We start from the raw sequence: 17667 nt of genomic DNA on the forward strand, positions 1-17667 counted from the left end.
CAAGCTAATGTTATTTACATTGATAAACATCCACACAAAGCAAACATGAATTACTCTTCGCATGGAGAAGTTGTACGATGCTGCTGATTGGCTGTGAGCTTAGGTGCTCTCTGATTGGCTCCTGACAAGTGACATCATCTACCATTAAAGAACCTATTTTCGTGCTGACTTGTCATCAGTATTGATAAGTAACTTGACATTGAAGTTTTTTTTTTTTTGGTTTTTTTTTTCTCCGTACTACAATTTGGTAATTTTCTGTGAACCTGAAAGAAATGAAAACTGCTGGGCAATCTCCCTCAAATTTTGCATGCGTGCATGGGATACCCAAGCTTTTCATACAACCTGATCATGGGATGTGATCATGGCTCGTGCTTTCCAAGCCAGCCGTTCTTAATCCATGGTTTTGAAGGAAGTGCTTAAGCCACTTAAGCGAGTGCTCTCCAAGAAACTTGGTAGCTGAAAACACCCCAGTTGTTTACAACCTACCAGTTTCCAGTAAGGCTTGCCTATTGTTTGACCACCAACAAGGTACAAGGTCATTCCTTAGAGTGCATAGCGTGTTTTCCACAGCACATTTTGTCATGGTCAACTTTATGTTGCGTTATCGCATGCAATGTCTGAGGGGGGATTAAAGTCCTGATTACAGATAGTAGACAAACAAACGTCCCTCAGAAATATTCAGATAAAAAGGATCTTTTCAGATATAATCGAAGCAGATATTTTTTAATATCCCACCAGCGTGATTTCCTTTGATGTGGCGCTTCTCGTTTGTGAATTCCCCCCACTGTGTCCTAATGACCATGGTGGTGGTCGTATGGCAGCTTAGCTGCCGGGGTAGCTTCTGATTTCTTGAAGCGCGACTGTCGCTGATGCAGTGCCCCTCTACCAGTACACACACTGGAACTGGTTCTCATTTCACTGACCTCGGAAGGATTACAGGCTGAGTCAACCCCCTGGTGTATTAATTCAGCAGCTGATGGGGCTTGAACTCAGGACCTGAGGATCCCAAGCCGCCACCCTAACCACTGAGCCAACACCAGGCTCCTAATGACCATGACTTTAAAGCCATCACACATTTGAAAGCAGTATTCAACAAATAGTGTGAATGAGTAGGTTTTATGGCCATACCTATTTAACATTCCAATAATATTTCACAATTCACCAAAATCCTTTTAATTTTTACCTCTGCCACCAGAGGAAGTTGATTGTTTTCACCCTTTTCTGTCTGTTTGTGTACAGGATATCTCAAAAGGGTGTGGACTGATCTGGATGAAATTTGGTGGACAGGTTGGGTGTGCAATAAGGACAAACTGAAAAGATTTTTGTTAAGATCCGGATCCGGATCCGACTACTATAATTTTTAAAAAGTGTTTCTTCACCATTGAGACAAGGCGAAAAACGATATATAGCACGATATCTCAAAACGTTGTGGACAGATTCGGACGAAACTTGGTGGACATGTTGGGTGTGTGACAAGGAAGACTTGATTCAATCTTGGTGAAGATCCGAATCCGGATCTGATAAATTTTTTAAGTGACTCTTCACCATTAAGTGATTGGGCCAAAAACGATACAATCCCATAGCCTGATATTTCAAAAATGTATTTATTGGGCCCGATATGTTCTCGTGCATCAGGCATTACGTGGCGGAGGTATGCGCTCTACCGAGTGCCCTTTTAGTTTTTGTCTGTGGTGGCCATGCCTCCATTAAAAAAAAAACAATGGTAAATAAAATAATTTTCTACAGATATCTTGTATATAAATTTTTAAGAAGGGGGTGTTCAGATAATGGGTGCTTTCAAGTTGGGGAGACTGATCGTTAGGTCACAGGTTCACAGTCTGGGCCAACCATCACTTATTTTGCATGCACTCATGTGTATTAGATGTATTTGGTATCCAGGTTCCCTCTACCTATCTGTTTGTTACCTCTGCCACCGAAGTTGGACAGAGGTTATATTTTCACCCCTGTCTCTGTCTGTTTGTGAACAGGATATCTCAACTTTACAGACAGATTCAGACGAAACTTGGTGGATGAGTTAGGTAGGTGACAAGAACAAGCCGATTTGATTTTGGTTAAGGTCCAGATGCAGATCTGGTCAATCAGTGCGATACAAAATGTAAACTGTTCATCTTGGTGGAGGTGATTGTAATGGTGGAGGTGAGCAATGTAATGTGATTGGTACTGGAAGCATTTTTCTTGATGCACAGTGAAATCACTATGAGTACAATTTAATATTACGTCCATGCTATGTCCATGAGTATAAACCACTCATGTCATTGCTAACCTTTAGTGATGTATGCACTCAGCTCTGAGCTGTCTATTCAGGGTTTGAATGTTGACCCACCTATAAACTGGCACCCTTGTGTTTCGCAAACAGGGTAATACATGAATGTGTTTGCCGTCCCTCGGATGGATGTTAAACAGTGTCCCATCTGCTGGGATTAATTGGTGGACATTAAATATCCAATTGTGGCCTTTCCAAAGAATAGTCCAGTTAAGGCCAGCACCTTGGCCAAGTCACAAATTCCTGCTTTGATTGACTAGAAAGGCAACTGCAAGCTACTCAGCATAACCTTTTCTCAGGAACTGTTTTGGCAAAACCGATGCTCTGTAAGGAGTATGGTACATTTTTGATGATGATGATGAACCTGTAAAACCAACCTATTTTTGTTCAATGTAGGAAGTATGTGAAACAACCCTCAACGAGTTGAAACAGAAAGGCAACGCATACTTGCCACATTTGTTAAGTGTGGGTTGATGAGCATGAACAGCCATGAAAATATAATCCACATCAGTCTGAAGAAAGAAACCGTCTTAAACCACCCATCCAAACAGTCAGCTCCTGTTGTTCTGCTTAATTAACACGAGGTGGGTTGACTCAGCCTGTCATCCTTCCAAGATTGGCAAAATGAGTTCCAGCTTACTGATACAGGGGACATTTGCATCAGTAGCACAGCCACGCCCCCAGAAAATTACGCAGCCAAGCAGCCACAGGCTGCATACAAATAAACAAATAAATAAATGCAATTGAATAACTGAACTTGTAAAATAACAGAAAATATTATTGATATGCCTCAATGTACACTATATTTATAGCTTGTTTTATAATGCATCCCAGTCACTAGGGTCAGAGAAGAAGTGGTCTTACCCCAAGTCCAATTAGATTGTCCTCTTTAGAAATGGCTTTACGTGCCACGGTACTTGGATGATCAATGCCCCAGATGGCACATTGAATGGGTGTGCTGATCTCCTGGGCTACATCTTCTCCAAACTTCCTTGGGATGCCAAGTGCAATGGTTCTGCTTTCTAGCACTGAAGCATAAAGGCGGTTGAGAAGAGGGTGTTTCTTTCCGAACCTCATACAGCTTATCCGGAATATTAATTTGAAACCTGATATCAATATAATAATTCGTAAAACAATAATAATTACTAATAATGTCGATAATTATAATATTCGTTTCAAATTAATAATAGCACTATTATTAGTTAGGAGACGTATGAAGAAGGAAGTCAAGAGTGTGGGCCGTAAGACAATCAAGTGTTGGAAGTGCAAAGATGGTGTCACTTTAAAGTATAAGAAGGGGAAGGAAAAGTATAAGGAACTTGGTGAGGAAGTTGAAGGCTTGGAGGAGGAGATGAATAAGTACAGAGGGTCATTTTGGGGTTATTGCAGAAAATGTGTATGGAAGAACATCTGGAAAGGGTACAATGGCAAAGAATAGAAAACAGGTGTGGTAGATGGAGGAAGTAGCAAATGCAATTAGTAACAAGAGAGTTGGTGTCAAAGCCACCCCAATGCTCGCCTGTTTATACATTTATCGTTTTTAAAAGACTAGTCTAATAATATTTTTTATAAAGCATTGCAGTGAAGTCTGATCCAAATAATTTTAAAGCAATATATGTATTTGTATATTGTAATCAGTAAACTAGTACACATATTAAATGAATGGCAAGCGTCTAGTATAAACAGGCGAGCATTGGGTGGCTTTGACACCATCTTAGGTTGAAATTTAAAATTTTTAAAAAATCATTTGTTAATTTCAACTTCACTACACCAATAGTATACCCCAAAGGAACCTCCATGCCAAACATCAGCATCCTAGTACACATTAAATGAATGGCAAGCTTCTAAAAAATAACTTGCACCAAAAACTTTAACGCTGATGTGCTACAAAATAGTTAAGTTCAAAACAGGTGAAAAATTTAAAACATTTGAAATTTTTTTTAAATTTCAACTTCACTACATCAAGAATATACCCCAAAGGAACTGGCACCCTTGTGTTTCGCAAACAGGGTAATACATGAATGTGTATTATACATAATACATGAATGGTAATACAGGGTAATACCATCTCAATGCCAAATATCAGCATCCTAGTACACATATTAAATGAATGGCAAGCTTCTAAATAACTTGCACCAAAAACTTTAACATTTTCACGTTCACGTTCACGCTGACGCTCACGCCGGGGGTATCGCTATAGCTCTCTGTTCTTCGAACAGGCGAGCTAAAAAGGTTTGGAAGAGGATGGAGAAGATCAAGGAGAGAGGAGGACAACCGGATGCAGGGTTACTGCACTTATACGGGTAGAAGAAGAAAGCAACAAAGAGCTGTGAACAAGGCAAGGAATGATGTGGAAACGGATGCATACAGCAAGTAAAATGAAGATGGTGGGAAGATTATCAATAAATTGGCCCAAAACAGGGATGCGAATGGTATGTGAAGAGGGGACGGTGATTAAGAATTGAGACAGGAGTGAGTGATGGAAAGGTATGCAGCAATGAAGGTCTCGGAAGGCTACTTCAGGAGCTGTTGTACTTTGGAGAAAGCAACAAGCTGGAGCTCCCGAGCTATGTATAAGGGTACGTGGAAGGTAGTGGATATTATGGAGACTGAGGTGCAGACAGCATTAAAGATGAAGAAGTGGAGGGTGCCGGGAATTGATTAAAAATGAGTGGAGATTCTAATTGCAGTGGAAGGAGTTGAAGTCAGTTGGACAGAGGTTGTTGAATGTATATATGAGAAAGGGTAAGAATCAGGAGGAATGGCGGACCGGTCTGATTGATCCAATATGGAAGATGAAGGGAGACGTAAATGATCTGGGAAGGTACCGAAGCATCACACTTCTAAGTTGTGTCATGAAGTTACTCGAGAGGATTCTGGATGAGAGGATAAGGAAATGGGTGGAGCAGGAGATGGGCAAAGAATAATAGGGGCTTAGAAAGGGTAGAGGGATGATGGATGGGATGTTTATGCTGAGACAGTTGGTGGAGAAGTGGTTTGGGTGCAATGTGAAATGGTATTTGGGTTTTTCGACCTTAAGAAGATGTACAACAATGTCCCGAAAGAGATAGTGATGGCAACACTGGATGGATGGGAGTACCGGAAGCACAAGCTTGATTGGTGGAAGGTATGTATGAGGGAATGAAGGAAATAATTTCAGTTGGTCATGGGTTGTCAGAAGAGTTCAGCATGAGCAACGGATTGAGGCAGGGAAGTTTGTGCAGTCCACAACTGTTTGTGGGGATGAAGCTAGTGAGCAGGAAGGTCAGCAAGGGAGGCATTCTGAGAAAGATGATGTATGCAGATGATCGAGTTATTGTGGTGTAGAGCGGGCAAGAAATGCAGGAGTGCAAGGATGTGCTCGAGAGACTAATTGAGGATGAACCTGGAGAAGACCGAGATAATGTTGGCCATACAGCAGAGAAAGGAACTGAACATCAGCTTTGAGGGAAGATATGGATGCAGATTTGAGTATCAGGTCGAACAGTGACAGAGAATGGAAGTTTGGAGGCAGAGGTGCAGAGGATGATACAGATGGGTGTGCATGGAGGAAAATGTAGTCTTATGGTGGTCAGGAGAATATCAAGGGTCAGTTATATGAAAATAACTGGGTCAGGAGGATGGAGGGAGTGAAGATTGTGGATAGAAGAAGGATTGCTCAGGTCAGGTCAGGTATGGGAGCATGTGCCAGAACAGCGCGTCGCTGCGTCCACTTTCCGCCGGTACTCCAGGGGCATCCGTCTGGCCATCCCCCAGGCAGATGCCAGGCCCATCCCCATCTCCTTGAGATGATGGTCAACCTGCTGCAACCATGAGGCACGTGGTCGGCCCACTGGCCTCCCCCACTCACGAGGCTCCCTGACTGAGAGAACATGGTGAGCAGTCCCAACGTCAGGAAAACGAGCCACATGTCCATACAGCCGCAACTGATGCTCACAGACTATGCAGGTAACAAATCTCATCCGAGTCTCTCTCAGCAACCGCTCGTTGGACACAAAATCCGACCAGCGATAGCCAAGGATTCTCCGAAGAGACCTGGCACCAAAGGAATTGAGTCCCCATCTCAGATCCCTGGTCAGATCAAGCTCACATGCGTAGAGCAAGACTGGAAGCACCAAGGACCTGAAGACTCAGACATTCATCTTCCTGCACAGGTATCGACAGCACCACACCCCATGATCCAGTGAATCCATGACTCCCCAGACGTCTCTCGACCTCTGGCTCACTGCCAGCAGAGACATGAATATCACTGCCAAGGTAAGAGAATCTCTCTGTGGCCTCAACATCCTCGCCACAAGCAGGTACAGACCAGATAGCAACATCCAAGATGTCATTGAAAGCCTGGATCTTAGTTTTGACCCAGGAAACCCATAATCCCAGTGGCTCCGACTCTTCATTGAGCACGTTGATGGCCCACAAAAGGATATCCAGAGTCTCTGCAAAGATGACTACATCATCTACAAAATAAAGGTCAGAAATCTTGACATTCCCAAACTATGCACCGCAGCTTGATCTCTCCCACATCCTCTGCAGAATCCAGTCCATACAAGCACTGAAAAGTGTGGGGCAAGAATACACCCCGACGAACTCCAGTAACAACTGCAAATAAGTCGGAGATGGTATCGCCATATTTCACAGCACTCTCAGTGCCAGAGTATAGTTCAGAAATTAGATTGATTGATCAATTAAATAGCACCCCACGAACACCAATAATATCCTCCGGAGGGTATCCCGATTCACTGAATCGAATACTTCGCAGAGATCAACATAGGTTGCAAGCAGCCCCTGCTGAAACTCTCATATGCCTTCGGTGAGGATCCGAAGGTCAAGGATACGGTCAATCGTTAACCTCTTTGGTGTAAAGCCAAACTGCTCTGGATGCTGGTGCTCAAGCAGATGGTGGCGAACCCGATCAGGAATTATCCAAGCAAAGACATTGCCCGACACTGAGAGCAGCGTCACTCCTTGTCAGTTGTTGCAGTCCTGGCGATCACCCTTCCCTTTCCAGAGAGGGACAACAAGACCCCTCTTCCAGTCAGTTGGGATGATGACTGTGTTCTCGGCAGAGCAGAGAACTGCATGCAATGACATGAGTACAGCATTTCCACCAGCCTTGAGAAGTTCAGCATGGATGCCATAGATCCCAGGAGATTTACCCCATTTCAACCAGTTCATCACAGCCTGTGTTTCCACAAATGAAGGTGGACCACAGTTAATTGGAGGGTAAGCATTAGGGATAGTAACACTCCTGACATCCAACTCAACAGCTGGTGGATCAGCCTGTTGCAGCTGCTCAAAGTAACCAGCCCAACAGGACTTCACTTTGGACTCCTCTGTCAAGAGCCCACCACCCTCTGCTCTAACTGCAGTACACTGAGGGATGGACTTGGATGATCGCAGTGTGTGAATTCCCCTGTAAGCAGGACAAGAGAATCACGTGACCACAGGTGATGTTCTCCCCCCTCCCACAGATTCCTCGCACATCGACCTCCTTGTCCACCCTCAGCGCACGTACAGTTTTATGCCTCAACTCTCTGAACAGCTCAGCTCTACCATTAAGCTCTGGCCCTGCAACTCTAGTCAATGGTATCCAGTTTCCCTTGAGGCAAAATTCTTCTTCGCCCTCCGGTGAGTTCCAAGACGTCCACTGGCAGCATCAAGGATGGTAGTATTGAAGACACTCCAAAACTCTTCAGCATTCCTCAAAGCACCCAGACCCCCAAATCCTCACTCAGCTTGTTTGCAAACTCCTCAGCTACCCTCTCATCCTTGAGCTTGCCAACATCCAGCCTCGGCTGGGATGGTACCATTCTCTCAGATTTAAGCTGAAACTTAAAGTTGCTACCACAAGCCTGTGGTCAGTATTGAGGAACTGAAAACTCCAGTGGACCCTGCAGTTCTGGATCATCCTCCAGAGACCATCAACAAGTGGATGCTCAATCTCCTTTGCCACATATCTGTTGGAATACCAAGTCCAGTGATGAACTTCTGGGCACTGAAACCATGAACCAGCCACCCAAAGTCCATGACTTCTTGCAAAGTCAAGGAAATTCATGCTATTCTGGTTAACATTTCCAGACCCATGGTGACCAACACATGTCTCATAACCATCCCTATCAGTTCCAGTCAATGCATTGAAATCCCTCAAGACGAGAAGAGTATCTTGCCTGGAGCACTGATCAACCACAAACTTGAGCGTGGCATAGAATGCGTCCTTCATGGTGAGATTACTCGCCTCAGTCAGAGAAGATACAGAGACCAGGTAAACGACACCCAAGGAGTGACGAGTCCTTCATCTCTCATAATACATCCGTTGACCGGTGTTACCTCAAGTATCATTGGAGTCAGCTTATTAGACACAGCAACAGCAACTCATTGGGCATGGTAACCATCAGAGCGACCAGACCAATTGTAGGTGTAATCGCCCGCCATGATCTCGCCACTATACGGTCTCTGAACTTCAGAGAGTGCTGCAATACCAATGTTCAAATGCTTGAGCTCAGATGATAACAGAGACAGGAGATCATCCTCTCTTAGGGATCGGACATTCCAAACATCCACCTGAAGGGACCGCCTCAGGTTAATCCAAGGAGACCACCGTTTGGTGGACGACACTTCAGCACCACCCCGGCATACACGATTGCAATCTGACCCGGAAAGGTTACCCCATGGTTTTCCTCCTAGCATGAAAGAGTGGGGGTCCCACATTCTTTGCCCCAATCCCATCATCAGGTAAGCTGTCCTGCAGAGGGCAGCTGCACAGGAGGTACTCACACGGAGTGGGTTTTCAATTTTCTTTGCATTTTTCTTGTGTTTTGCAGAGTGAAGGGTTTTACAGTGGCCGGAGGCAACTCCTGCCCCCAACCTTCTTAAAAAAAAAAGTAACCCAACTGCAGGAGGACGTCCGTAGACACAGTTGGGCACTAGATATGGATGGTCGTTGGCTCACAAGGAGCTCCTCCGCCCTTTGACAGATTTTGTTTTTAATCCTGCTGGGTGTCCATATCATTCACCCTCTTCACCAGGAAACCTGGTGGGGGAGACTGTTTCGTCACCGACAACCCAACCATGAAGCAGGTTAGGACAGGTTTACATAGTACCTGCAGCAAGTCACAGATCTGATCTGGCCTGACCTGACAATATGTGAAGCACCAGAATGACAGTTTATAGCTGGGCTGGGATTCAAACCAAAGTTGGCCAGCTCAGAGGTGAGTGTGCATACCTCAAGATGAGAGTTGAGGCTGCTGCCAGTCCTTCCCATTTATAGACTGATTTAAAATGAATGTTGGAATGAAATACATTTCTAAACTACAAACTGAGGAGGAGAGAACTTCGAAGTCACGAAACACATCGGATTCTCAAATAAAGCACTGCATTAATATAACTTATTTGAGCAAGAAATTGTGATGAATAAAACTACACGTACCATACATGCAGGATGTCCATAAAGTGTTTGTGCAAATTTGAACTTTTATAACTTTTGATGTACACAAGATGGAAACAAACTTTAAATGTTACATGAAAGCATGATTCATCAATTTTACTCGATACAGTTCAAATTTTTAGGCTTCAACATAACCGGCATCTTTCATGATACAGTACATCGTTCAATTCGATTTTCCAACATGTTAAAAACATTCTCCAGTTGCTTTTTTTTTTTTAAAGCAGTGTAGCTCCTTAAATATTTGGCCATGTCCGTCCGTCCGTCAAAAATGAAGAAGAGGAACCTTTCTAACCCACAATGTTTCATTCTAAAGGGTAATAAAGTGTAATTCTAGAGGATTCCAAAGGGTAATTCTAATGGGTTTTAAAGGGTTCTAAAGACAGGAAGAGCAGATGAAAGGATTCCAGGAGCAGTAGGGTAGGATGATCTTGAAGACCATCGCCCTGGTTTCTACATCATCAAGGTGAGCAAGATGTGAGGCAGGGGATCCAGCCCAGAGGTAAGAGCACTACTCCATCAAGCTGCTGATGAAGGCCTTGTTGGTGGATATAGTATAGGCTCTGGGGGGGTGTTTGTGTACATGACTCTTTTAGAGGGTCACCCTATTTTTTTTTTTGTTCTATATGCCAAGACCTTCAAAAAAAGTTTGGGTAACACCTCCAGATCAAGTACATTTTCTCTGTAGGGTCCATCTTGGATTTGCAGTTGGCTACCAGCAAACTATAATTGAACCAAAATGCCCATATTGGGTTTAGATGGAATAAATCAGTAAGCATCCATAAATTATTAATTTTGATTTACTTCAATTAGTAATGCATTGCTTAACACATTTTAGCATGATTTATTCTCTTAAAACTTGGTTCACAGTAGAAAATGACCATATTTTACGTAATTTTAGTCAAAAATAGTCAAACAAGCTGTTAGTCCTTAGATCGTGACTCATACTTATACATGTACTTAGTCATGCACTCATTGTGATAATACAGATCTGCTCCAAACACAGAATGTGATCTTGAAGATCACAAGTTCGGTTGAAGACGGCATCTTGGAAGAAGTTAGTTGCAGCAAGAAAAGACGTAGCACGGTTGGATTCACTTATACGATATTTTGTGCACAGTTGTTTGTAGAATTTGTTATCATAATGCAGTTCACAACTCGCAATCCTGTTGCTGTAGTATCTGCATTAGGTCGGTGGCGAACTTCCTGGGAGTGAGAGCTTCTACCATCAGTTTTGTTCTGCTGAGAAAAAGATGAGTCTTGGCCTTGAACTAGATTCTTCTTACTTATTCTGTCAAGAACTGTCTTCATAGTGTACTTCTTGTAACATTCATTAGTCACATGATAACAAAACCCATCTCCTTCAACAAGCTTCAGTCTTTTGGAAACATGGTCATTGCGTATGCCGCTGGCTTCCTGTATCCTTTTACAGCCATTGCTTGTGCTTGCTGTATTATCATCGCCTACTTTTTGGCAGATAATACATTTTGTTGCATCATAACAGAGGTCTTGAGATGACTTTACAAGAGTTAGACTCCATCATTGGCACTTTATCCAACTCTTCACAACCCTCAAAAAAAATAGGATATTATTAGTACTACATGTTGTACATACTCTGGGAATTGGAGGCACAACCACACACTTAAAGTAAATTGGACAACTACCTATTTGGAATCAATGCTAGTTTTAATTTTGGCAATCGTATATGACCCCCGTCTCCTCAGGGACATAACAGGTAAATACATGTAAACTATACTGGATGAGGCACAACCACATACCAGTGTGTGGTTGTGTCCCAGGCCTGGGGCACAATCGCACACTGGTATGTGGTTGTGCCCCATCCATTTACATGTATGGTTGTGCCCCATGTTACATGTGTTCATGTTAATGGAGGTCTGTTGTTGTTTTATTGTTTAGCCAGAAAACATGATGATAGTTTGATGATAGTTTCCATTCCATTCTTCCCCAACTTCTGATAATGTATAATTTATCATTTTCTTCATATTCATATGTATCTGAGATATGATTTGACAAGCTGATACATTTAATATGTGCATAATAATAGTTGATCTTGAAGACATAGGCCAAGGTCAAGGTATTGGAAACCAAGTCCATTCAATTCCTTACCCTTAAAAATGTGATGATTTGACATTTAATTCATATTTCTATGTGTTCTAGATCAGGTTTTATTATATTTTACAAATTGCCTAGTTAATATCTGAATACTAATAGTTGACCCTGAAAGCATAATTCAAGGTCTTTGAAACCAAATCCATTCAATTCCTCTCCCGTAAAAATGGATGATTTGACATTTAATTTATATTTCTATGTGTTCTCGATCAAATTTTATGACATTAGACAATTGGTCTATTTATAGATAGAATTGGGGGATTCCCTCATTTTGGGGATCAGATAGAATTGGGGGATTCCCCCATATGGGGGATTCCTCCATTTTGCTTTGAAATTTAAATATTTTGATCTAGATTTCACAATTATTCCTTAAAATATTTCATTTTAAGAGATACAATTATTCTTTGATATTTCATTTACAACTTTTGACCATTATATTTACTTAAAATCAAAGGTGATCCATTAAAATCTTACCTTTTGTTTGCAGCTTTGTTTCCTCTTCTTTTTCTTGAAAATCCAGTTGCCAAGAGGAAGTGACATCATAGTTAACCTCACTGTGACATCATAGTTTACCTCACTTAGGTATCCCCAAAATGACATCATAGACTTTCATATCCCTGTAATTTACTTTAAAATGGTCTGAGGGCTTAGGTATGTATTATACACTAATAGGAAATCAAATATGGGGAATTATTTGGTCACCTGATATTTGACCTTGAGTGAAGGATTCAAGGTCAAATAGACCCTCAACAGTGTTCCCTTTGTAAAAAAAAAAATGTCCTTATCTTTCTTAAAAAAATGGTCTGATGGCTCAGTTACATATATGTGTTATGAATAAATGGGAAATAATATATGGAATCTTTTGGTTACATGGTGATTGGCCTCGAACAATGGGGTCATGGTCAAATGGACCCTAACAGCATTGTCATCACAGTATTACCTTTATTGAGGAAAAGCCCATATCATTCTAAACATGGTGTGATGGCAAGAAATAAAATATGGAAATCTTTTGGTACTTGACCTTGCCCCGGTATGTGGTTGTGCCCCAAGTTCCCCTACATCTAATTAAGATGATTATCTCAATATAGTCTCTGTAGGATTGAAGCATATGCACATCACTGTTTTCGACCATTAATTAAAGCTTCAATGTTAAATCATGTCTACTTTTCATTATTTTGGCAGTCATTTTGAGGAAAATCTTGGGATTATGCTCATTAGATCAGCCAAAAAAATACAAAAATGTTACCAATGAATTCCTTGGGGTCAATAACCTATATTTAGTATAAAAAAAAATCAACTTTCCATGGCATTTAATTCAGGAGATATCAGCATTTGATGAAATACTGCAAAAGTGGCCATTTGGGGGTAGGGGTGACTTTGGTTTACAATGAGCTCTGTGGTCATCACACATAGCCCCATTGTGAGAATATGAAAACTGAATTGCTCAGAGAACTTAATAATGAAACTTTTGGCCAAATTTTATAGCTCTACTTACAATATTAAGTCATTCAGAGACCAACAAACTTTGAGCTACTTTCAAGTTGAAAGCTATTTTTGAATATAATTACGTAAAATATGGTCATTTTCTACTGTGAACCAAGTTTTAAGAGAATAAATCATGCTAAAATGTATTAAGCAATGCATAAGTAATTGAAGTAAATCAAAATTAATAATTTGTGGATGCTTAATAATGATTTATTCCATCTAAACCCAATATGGGCATTTTGGTTCAATTATGGTTTGCTGGTAGCCAACTGCGAATCCAAGATGGACCCTACAGAGAAAATGTACTTGATCTGGAGGTGTTACCCAAACTTTTTTTGAAGGTCTTGGCATATAGAACAAAAAAAATTAGGGTAACGCTCTAAAAGAGTCATGTACACAAACACCCCCCCCCCCCCCCAGAGCCAGGAGTATTCATAAATTCGGCCCTTATTGTTTGCTCAATTTTCAGTCTGCAGTTTACAACATAAAAATGGACAGTTTACACTACAACCATCATGACCTGTGACATACCAAAGTTTGTTCACAGCATTAAAAAAACAATCAGGGTCTGGGGTGTTTTAGGTGGGGGGGGGTCTTAACCTCCCCTCCTTTTGGTTACATGGTGGTTTGGTGACATGGTAACCTTTTGGTTACATGGATACCAAAAAAAAGGTATCACAACCTTCATCATCAGTGATGTGTTAAAGTTTGTCCATTTCCAACAATTATTATCATTTATTGAACATTAATGACTATTATAAAAGCACAACATTAACATTTAAAGATTTCTGTAAATTATGGTAATTATACATCACTCGATACTTACCTTTCGTTTCTTTGCAAACCTTAAAATGTTTTTGTTTTTTTCCAAATGTAAGAACATCACTAATTTCTAAGTGGGTGACTATCTATCTGTCTCGATCATCAATTGGGATCCTTTATTCACACAGTTTTTGACCCTTTCAGCCCAGAACCCCTCCAAATGGTGGGTCCATAACCTTATGAATATGACCACAATGAAGATAATCTCTAAATTAGCCCTGAGATTATTTTATTGTCTTGCTCTACAACTTACCTGAAGTTGTACTAATATTTTTCTGCTTTACTTACTCCTTTGGAGGGCCAATATCTTGTCCTTTTTGAACAGACTCATGTCTCCCAGGAAGCATATGCCCCCACGTGCCAGGACGATAGAGCCTGCTTGGATGCTGGCTGTCCCAGTCCCATGGCTGTCTTGAGAAACTACACCAAACATCTCATTGCATGCTTGATGACGGATAGATCTGCAGGAAAGTCCCGCTGCATACACCATCAACCTGTAATCACCAACGTGTATTCAATAATGTAGTTTCTTCCTGTAACTAGAGCAAGTGTAAGAAAAATTATCAAATATTGTTTATCACCTTTATCAGTTAAAAAAACCTTTCCAATAAAAGTTACATCTTTAAAAACAACCATGTCTCTCCATCAAAAACTGAAGGAAGTATTGTGAATGTAGCTCGTAATCATAGAACACCTGGCTGCAAGTTTCTCACCTGTCCAGCACAAGAGTATCTCTCCCTATAATCAGCAAGTCCACAAAGTCTTTAGTTTGTTCTTCATGACCCGTTCCAGCAAGGCTGAGCAGTAAGGCTAGCTTTATTGTGCACATTGTTCTTGGTGGTACAATCTCTCCTGCAAAAGCTTGGGCAAGACAGCCAGTGAAGGCCCATGCAGAACCCCAGGTCTGTGCGTGAAGCTTCTGCATGCTTACAGGCACAGCTCCACCACCTGAGTTCAGGTTAGAGAATTAAGGAACGGGCATCCACATATTAAATATTCAAAATAGGGAGGAATATGCAAAAGGAGGAAAAATGCTACTGTTTATTTTTTTTACACATAATCTGTAGATTGGGCTGGCAGTTCCTGACACAATTGCAATTGAGCTAGTTCACTTGACTTTGAGCAGTCTCATCTTGGTTCGATTTCCAACCTGAATATCAACTGTCAGTCTGTCACCATGGTGTTTTGCAGTCAAGGCATTATATCAAGGAGTGCGTCATCAATTGGATGGTACATTAAGCTGGGGACATGTCTATCAGGTATCAGCAACGGTTGCTGGTGGTGAATGTAAAAGGTCATTTAGGGGCTGTCAGGATGGCATAGAGGTACACTCACCTCTGAGACGTCTCGCCCAGGTTAGAATCTCGGCCCAGCTATAAACTGTCATCCTGGTGTTTCACAGGCAAGGTGATTCATCAATGTGTATGCCGTCCCTCGGATGGATGTTAAACTGGGCGTCCCATCTGCCGGCATTAGTTGGTGGATGTAAAAAAATACCCACGGGTCCTTCGTGAAGAGTAGTCGAGCTATCATCGGCACCTTGAACAAATTCTAAATTCCTGGTCTAACATGCAGGGGGCACTACATAAGTGGCACAGCTGCACATTCCCAACGAAAGACTACAACGGATGTTTGTTTGTTTTTCATCTGAAGTGATGTTTTCAGCTACGGATCTAAAACCCAAAAGGTGTCACAACTCGTCCTGTTTGTAATTATATGTTCTCTTGTAATCTCTTGTAATTATATTTTGAGGTAGAACAGATATAACAATGTCTTTGCCACGGGATTAGAAATAGCTGCTGATGCAGTTGAAACCACACAAGCCAGTAAAATCCTCTCAAGTGCATGTTAAGTCCAACAAATCTCATCGAGCCTTAGACTTGAGTGGTACCAATCAGTGGAAAATCTGCATGGTGTTTTCAAGAGCTGCCATAGGGATGAATCCAGAGGTATATCTTACTATCTGGTGCAACCTAGTGGTGGATGTACACAATGCTAATGATGGGTGATTAAGGCAAAAGTCTGGAACTGATCATGAGGGACATTGAAAACTATTGCTTATTGTACTTTCAAGTGGTGGTCCATGACACAAGTATGCTTTAAAGATTTCTCCTTTACCGACTCGCACTTGCTCTCTCATGTGCAAAATGAGTAATACCCTGCGATTACTCTGTGAGTAATACCTTGTGATTTGAACGGGATGATGTTGCTTGCTTCAACACAGAAGGATGAATCTTGCCCTAATCCCACAGTGGCCGGTACACCCACTACTGTGTATGTTCCACCCAACTGCACCCCGTTCACCAACTCATCTAAAAATACATTTTGCTCAGTTATTACATCCATTCCTTTCTCCATGCAAATTGCAAACCTGATTTGGAAAAGTAAAAATATACCACACTGTTTTAATCATTTCCTGCTTTCTCTCTCATCGATTAGGTATTAATTGAAATGCAATGGAAAAGTAGTCTTTAAAAATTAGAGTCCGTCTGTAGCGGCAGAATAATAATGGATAATAATAATAAGAAAAAAGTCATTTTCATTTGAAAGCGGATCTGAAAGCCTTGAGCATTCACAAAGTTAACACATGAGATATGTTGAATGCTCGCTAACACTACTTGAATCTTAAAAATATATTTTTGTTTATCCAATGCTGCGACATATTCTTTTAAAAGGGCTTGTTTTTTTAAATTTTATTTATTACTATTTTACTACTTCCTTAGGGTCTATCTACAAATTACATCCCACTAGAAGCACCCACTCCCTACGGGAGCAGCCAGGTGGGTCATGTTGTTATCCTTATTCAAACGTGTAATTCAAAAATTACTCTCCAAAATACGTCTCGCTGCATAATTCAAAGCACCTCACTGCACTGGAAAACTGTACTGTAAAGGGGAGGGACTTGTAATACCCTCTCCCACCTGGAGTGGCACTACATGATACACATTTACAAAAAGAATTTGCTTTCCCCTCCCGCCACCTCTCCCCATGACCACCGGCAAAGATTAAAAAAAACAAAAACACCCCTATATACTAATTGGGGTCATGCTGATCCTATATATGTATCAAGTCTGGATATAATTGGCCCAATCTGCACGAGGAGTAGTGCAATAAACAAACAAATATGCACTGGTCCATGTATCATAATAAGGATGTGATACCCTTAACTCTTTTCATTTTTATTTTCTGATACTCCCACTCTCCCTCCTTTTCATTTATCCAATACCATTATACTGTTCTCAGTTTATCCAGTGTATGTAATACCCAGATGGCCCCTTAGATGTTCCAAGTTTAAAGAATTAAACACCAAGATTTCTTCTTCTTCTTTTTTTTTACATGATCTAAGGCTCATAGTGGAGCTGCCACACACATGTGGACACACGTGACACAACACAAGACTGTTAGATGAGAGAGCCACTGAAATTGGGGGAAGTGCTGTCACTTCCCAGGGTATTCTGGGTACCAGCAACAGCAGAACAATGATGCCACCCTTATCACTGCACTC

The 17667-nt window shown here is 41.4% G+C and overlaps 1 protein-coding gene across 5 annotated transcripts in view; it reads right to left on the minus strand.

The window, feature by feature from the left end:
- The window catches only part of MCMDC2 (minichromosome maintenance domain containing 2), a 73056-nt gene that overhangs the window by 39043 nt on the left and 16346 nt on the right, over positions 1-17667 (minus strand). For all 5 annotated transcript variants that reach the window (XM_085851081.1, XM_085851082.1, XM_085851080.1 and 2 more), the window contains 4 exons: positions 16346-16474; positions 14876-15110; positions 14451-14656; positions 3149-3312 (listed from right to left, as the gene is read on the minus strand). In XM_085851081.1, the coding sequence (XP_085707207.1) occupies positions 3149-3312; positions 14451-14656; positions 14876-15110; positions 16346-16474 (734 nt within the window). The remainder of the gene's footprint in view (positions 1-3148; positions 3313-14450; positions 14657-14875; positions 15111-16345; positions 16475-17667) is intronic.

The sequence above is a fragment of the Eptatretus burgeri genome, chromosome 13 (assembly GCF_056783735.1).
Source record: "Eptatretus burgeri isolate ZD-2024b chromosome 13, Ebu_testis_v1, whole genome shotgun sequence".
In the NCBI taxonomy this organism is placed as follows: domain Eukaryota; kingdom Metazoa; phylum Chordata; class Myxini; order Myxiniformes; family Myxinidae; genus Eptatretus; species Eptatretus burgeri.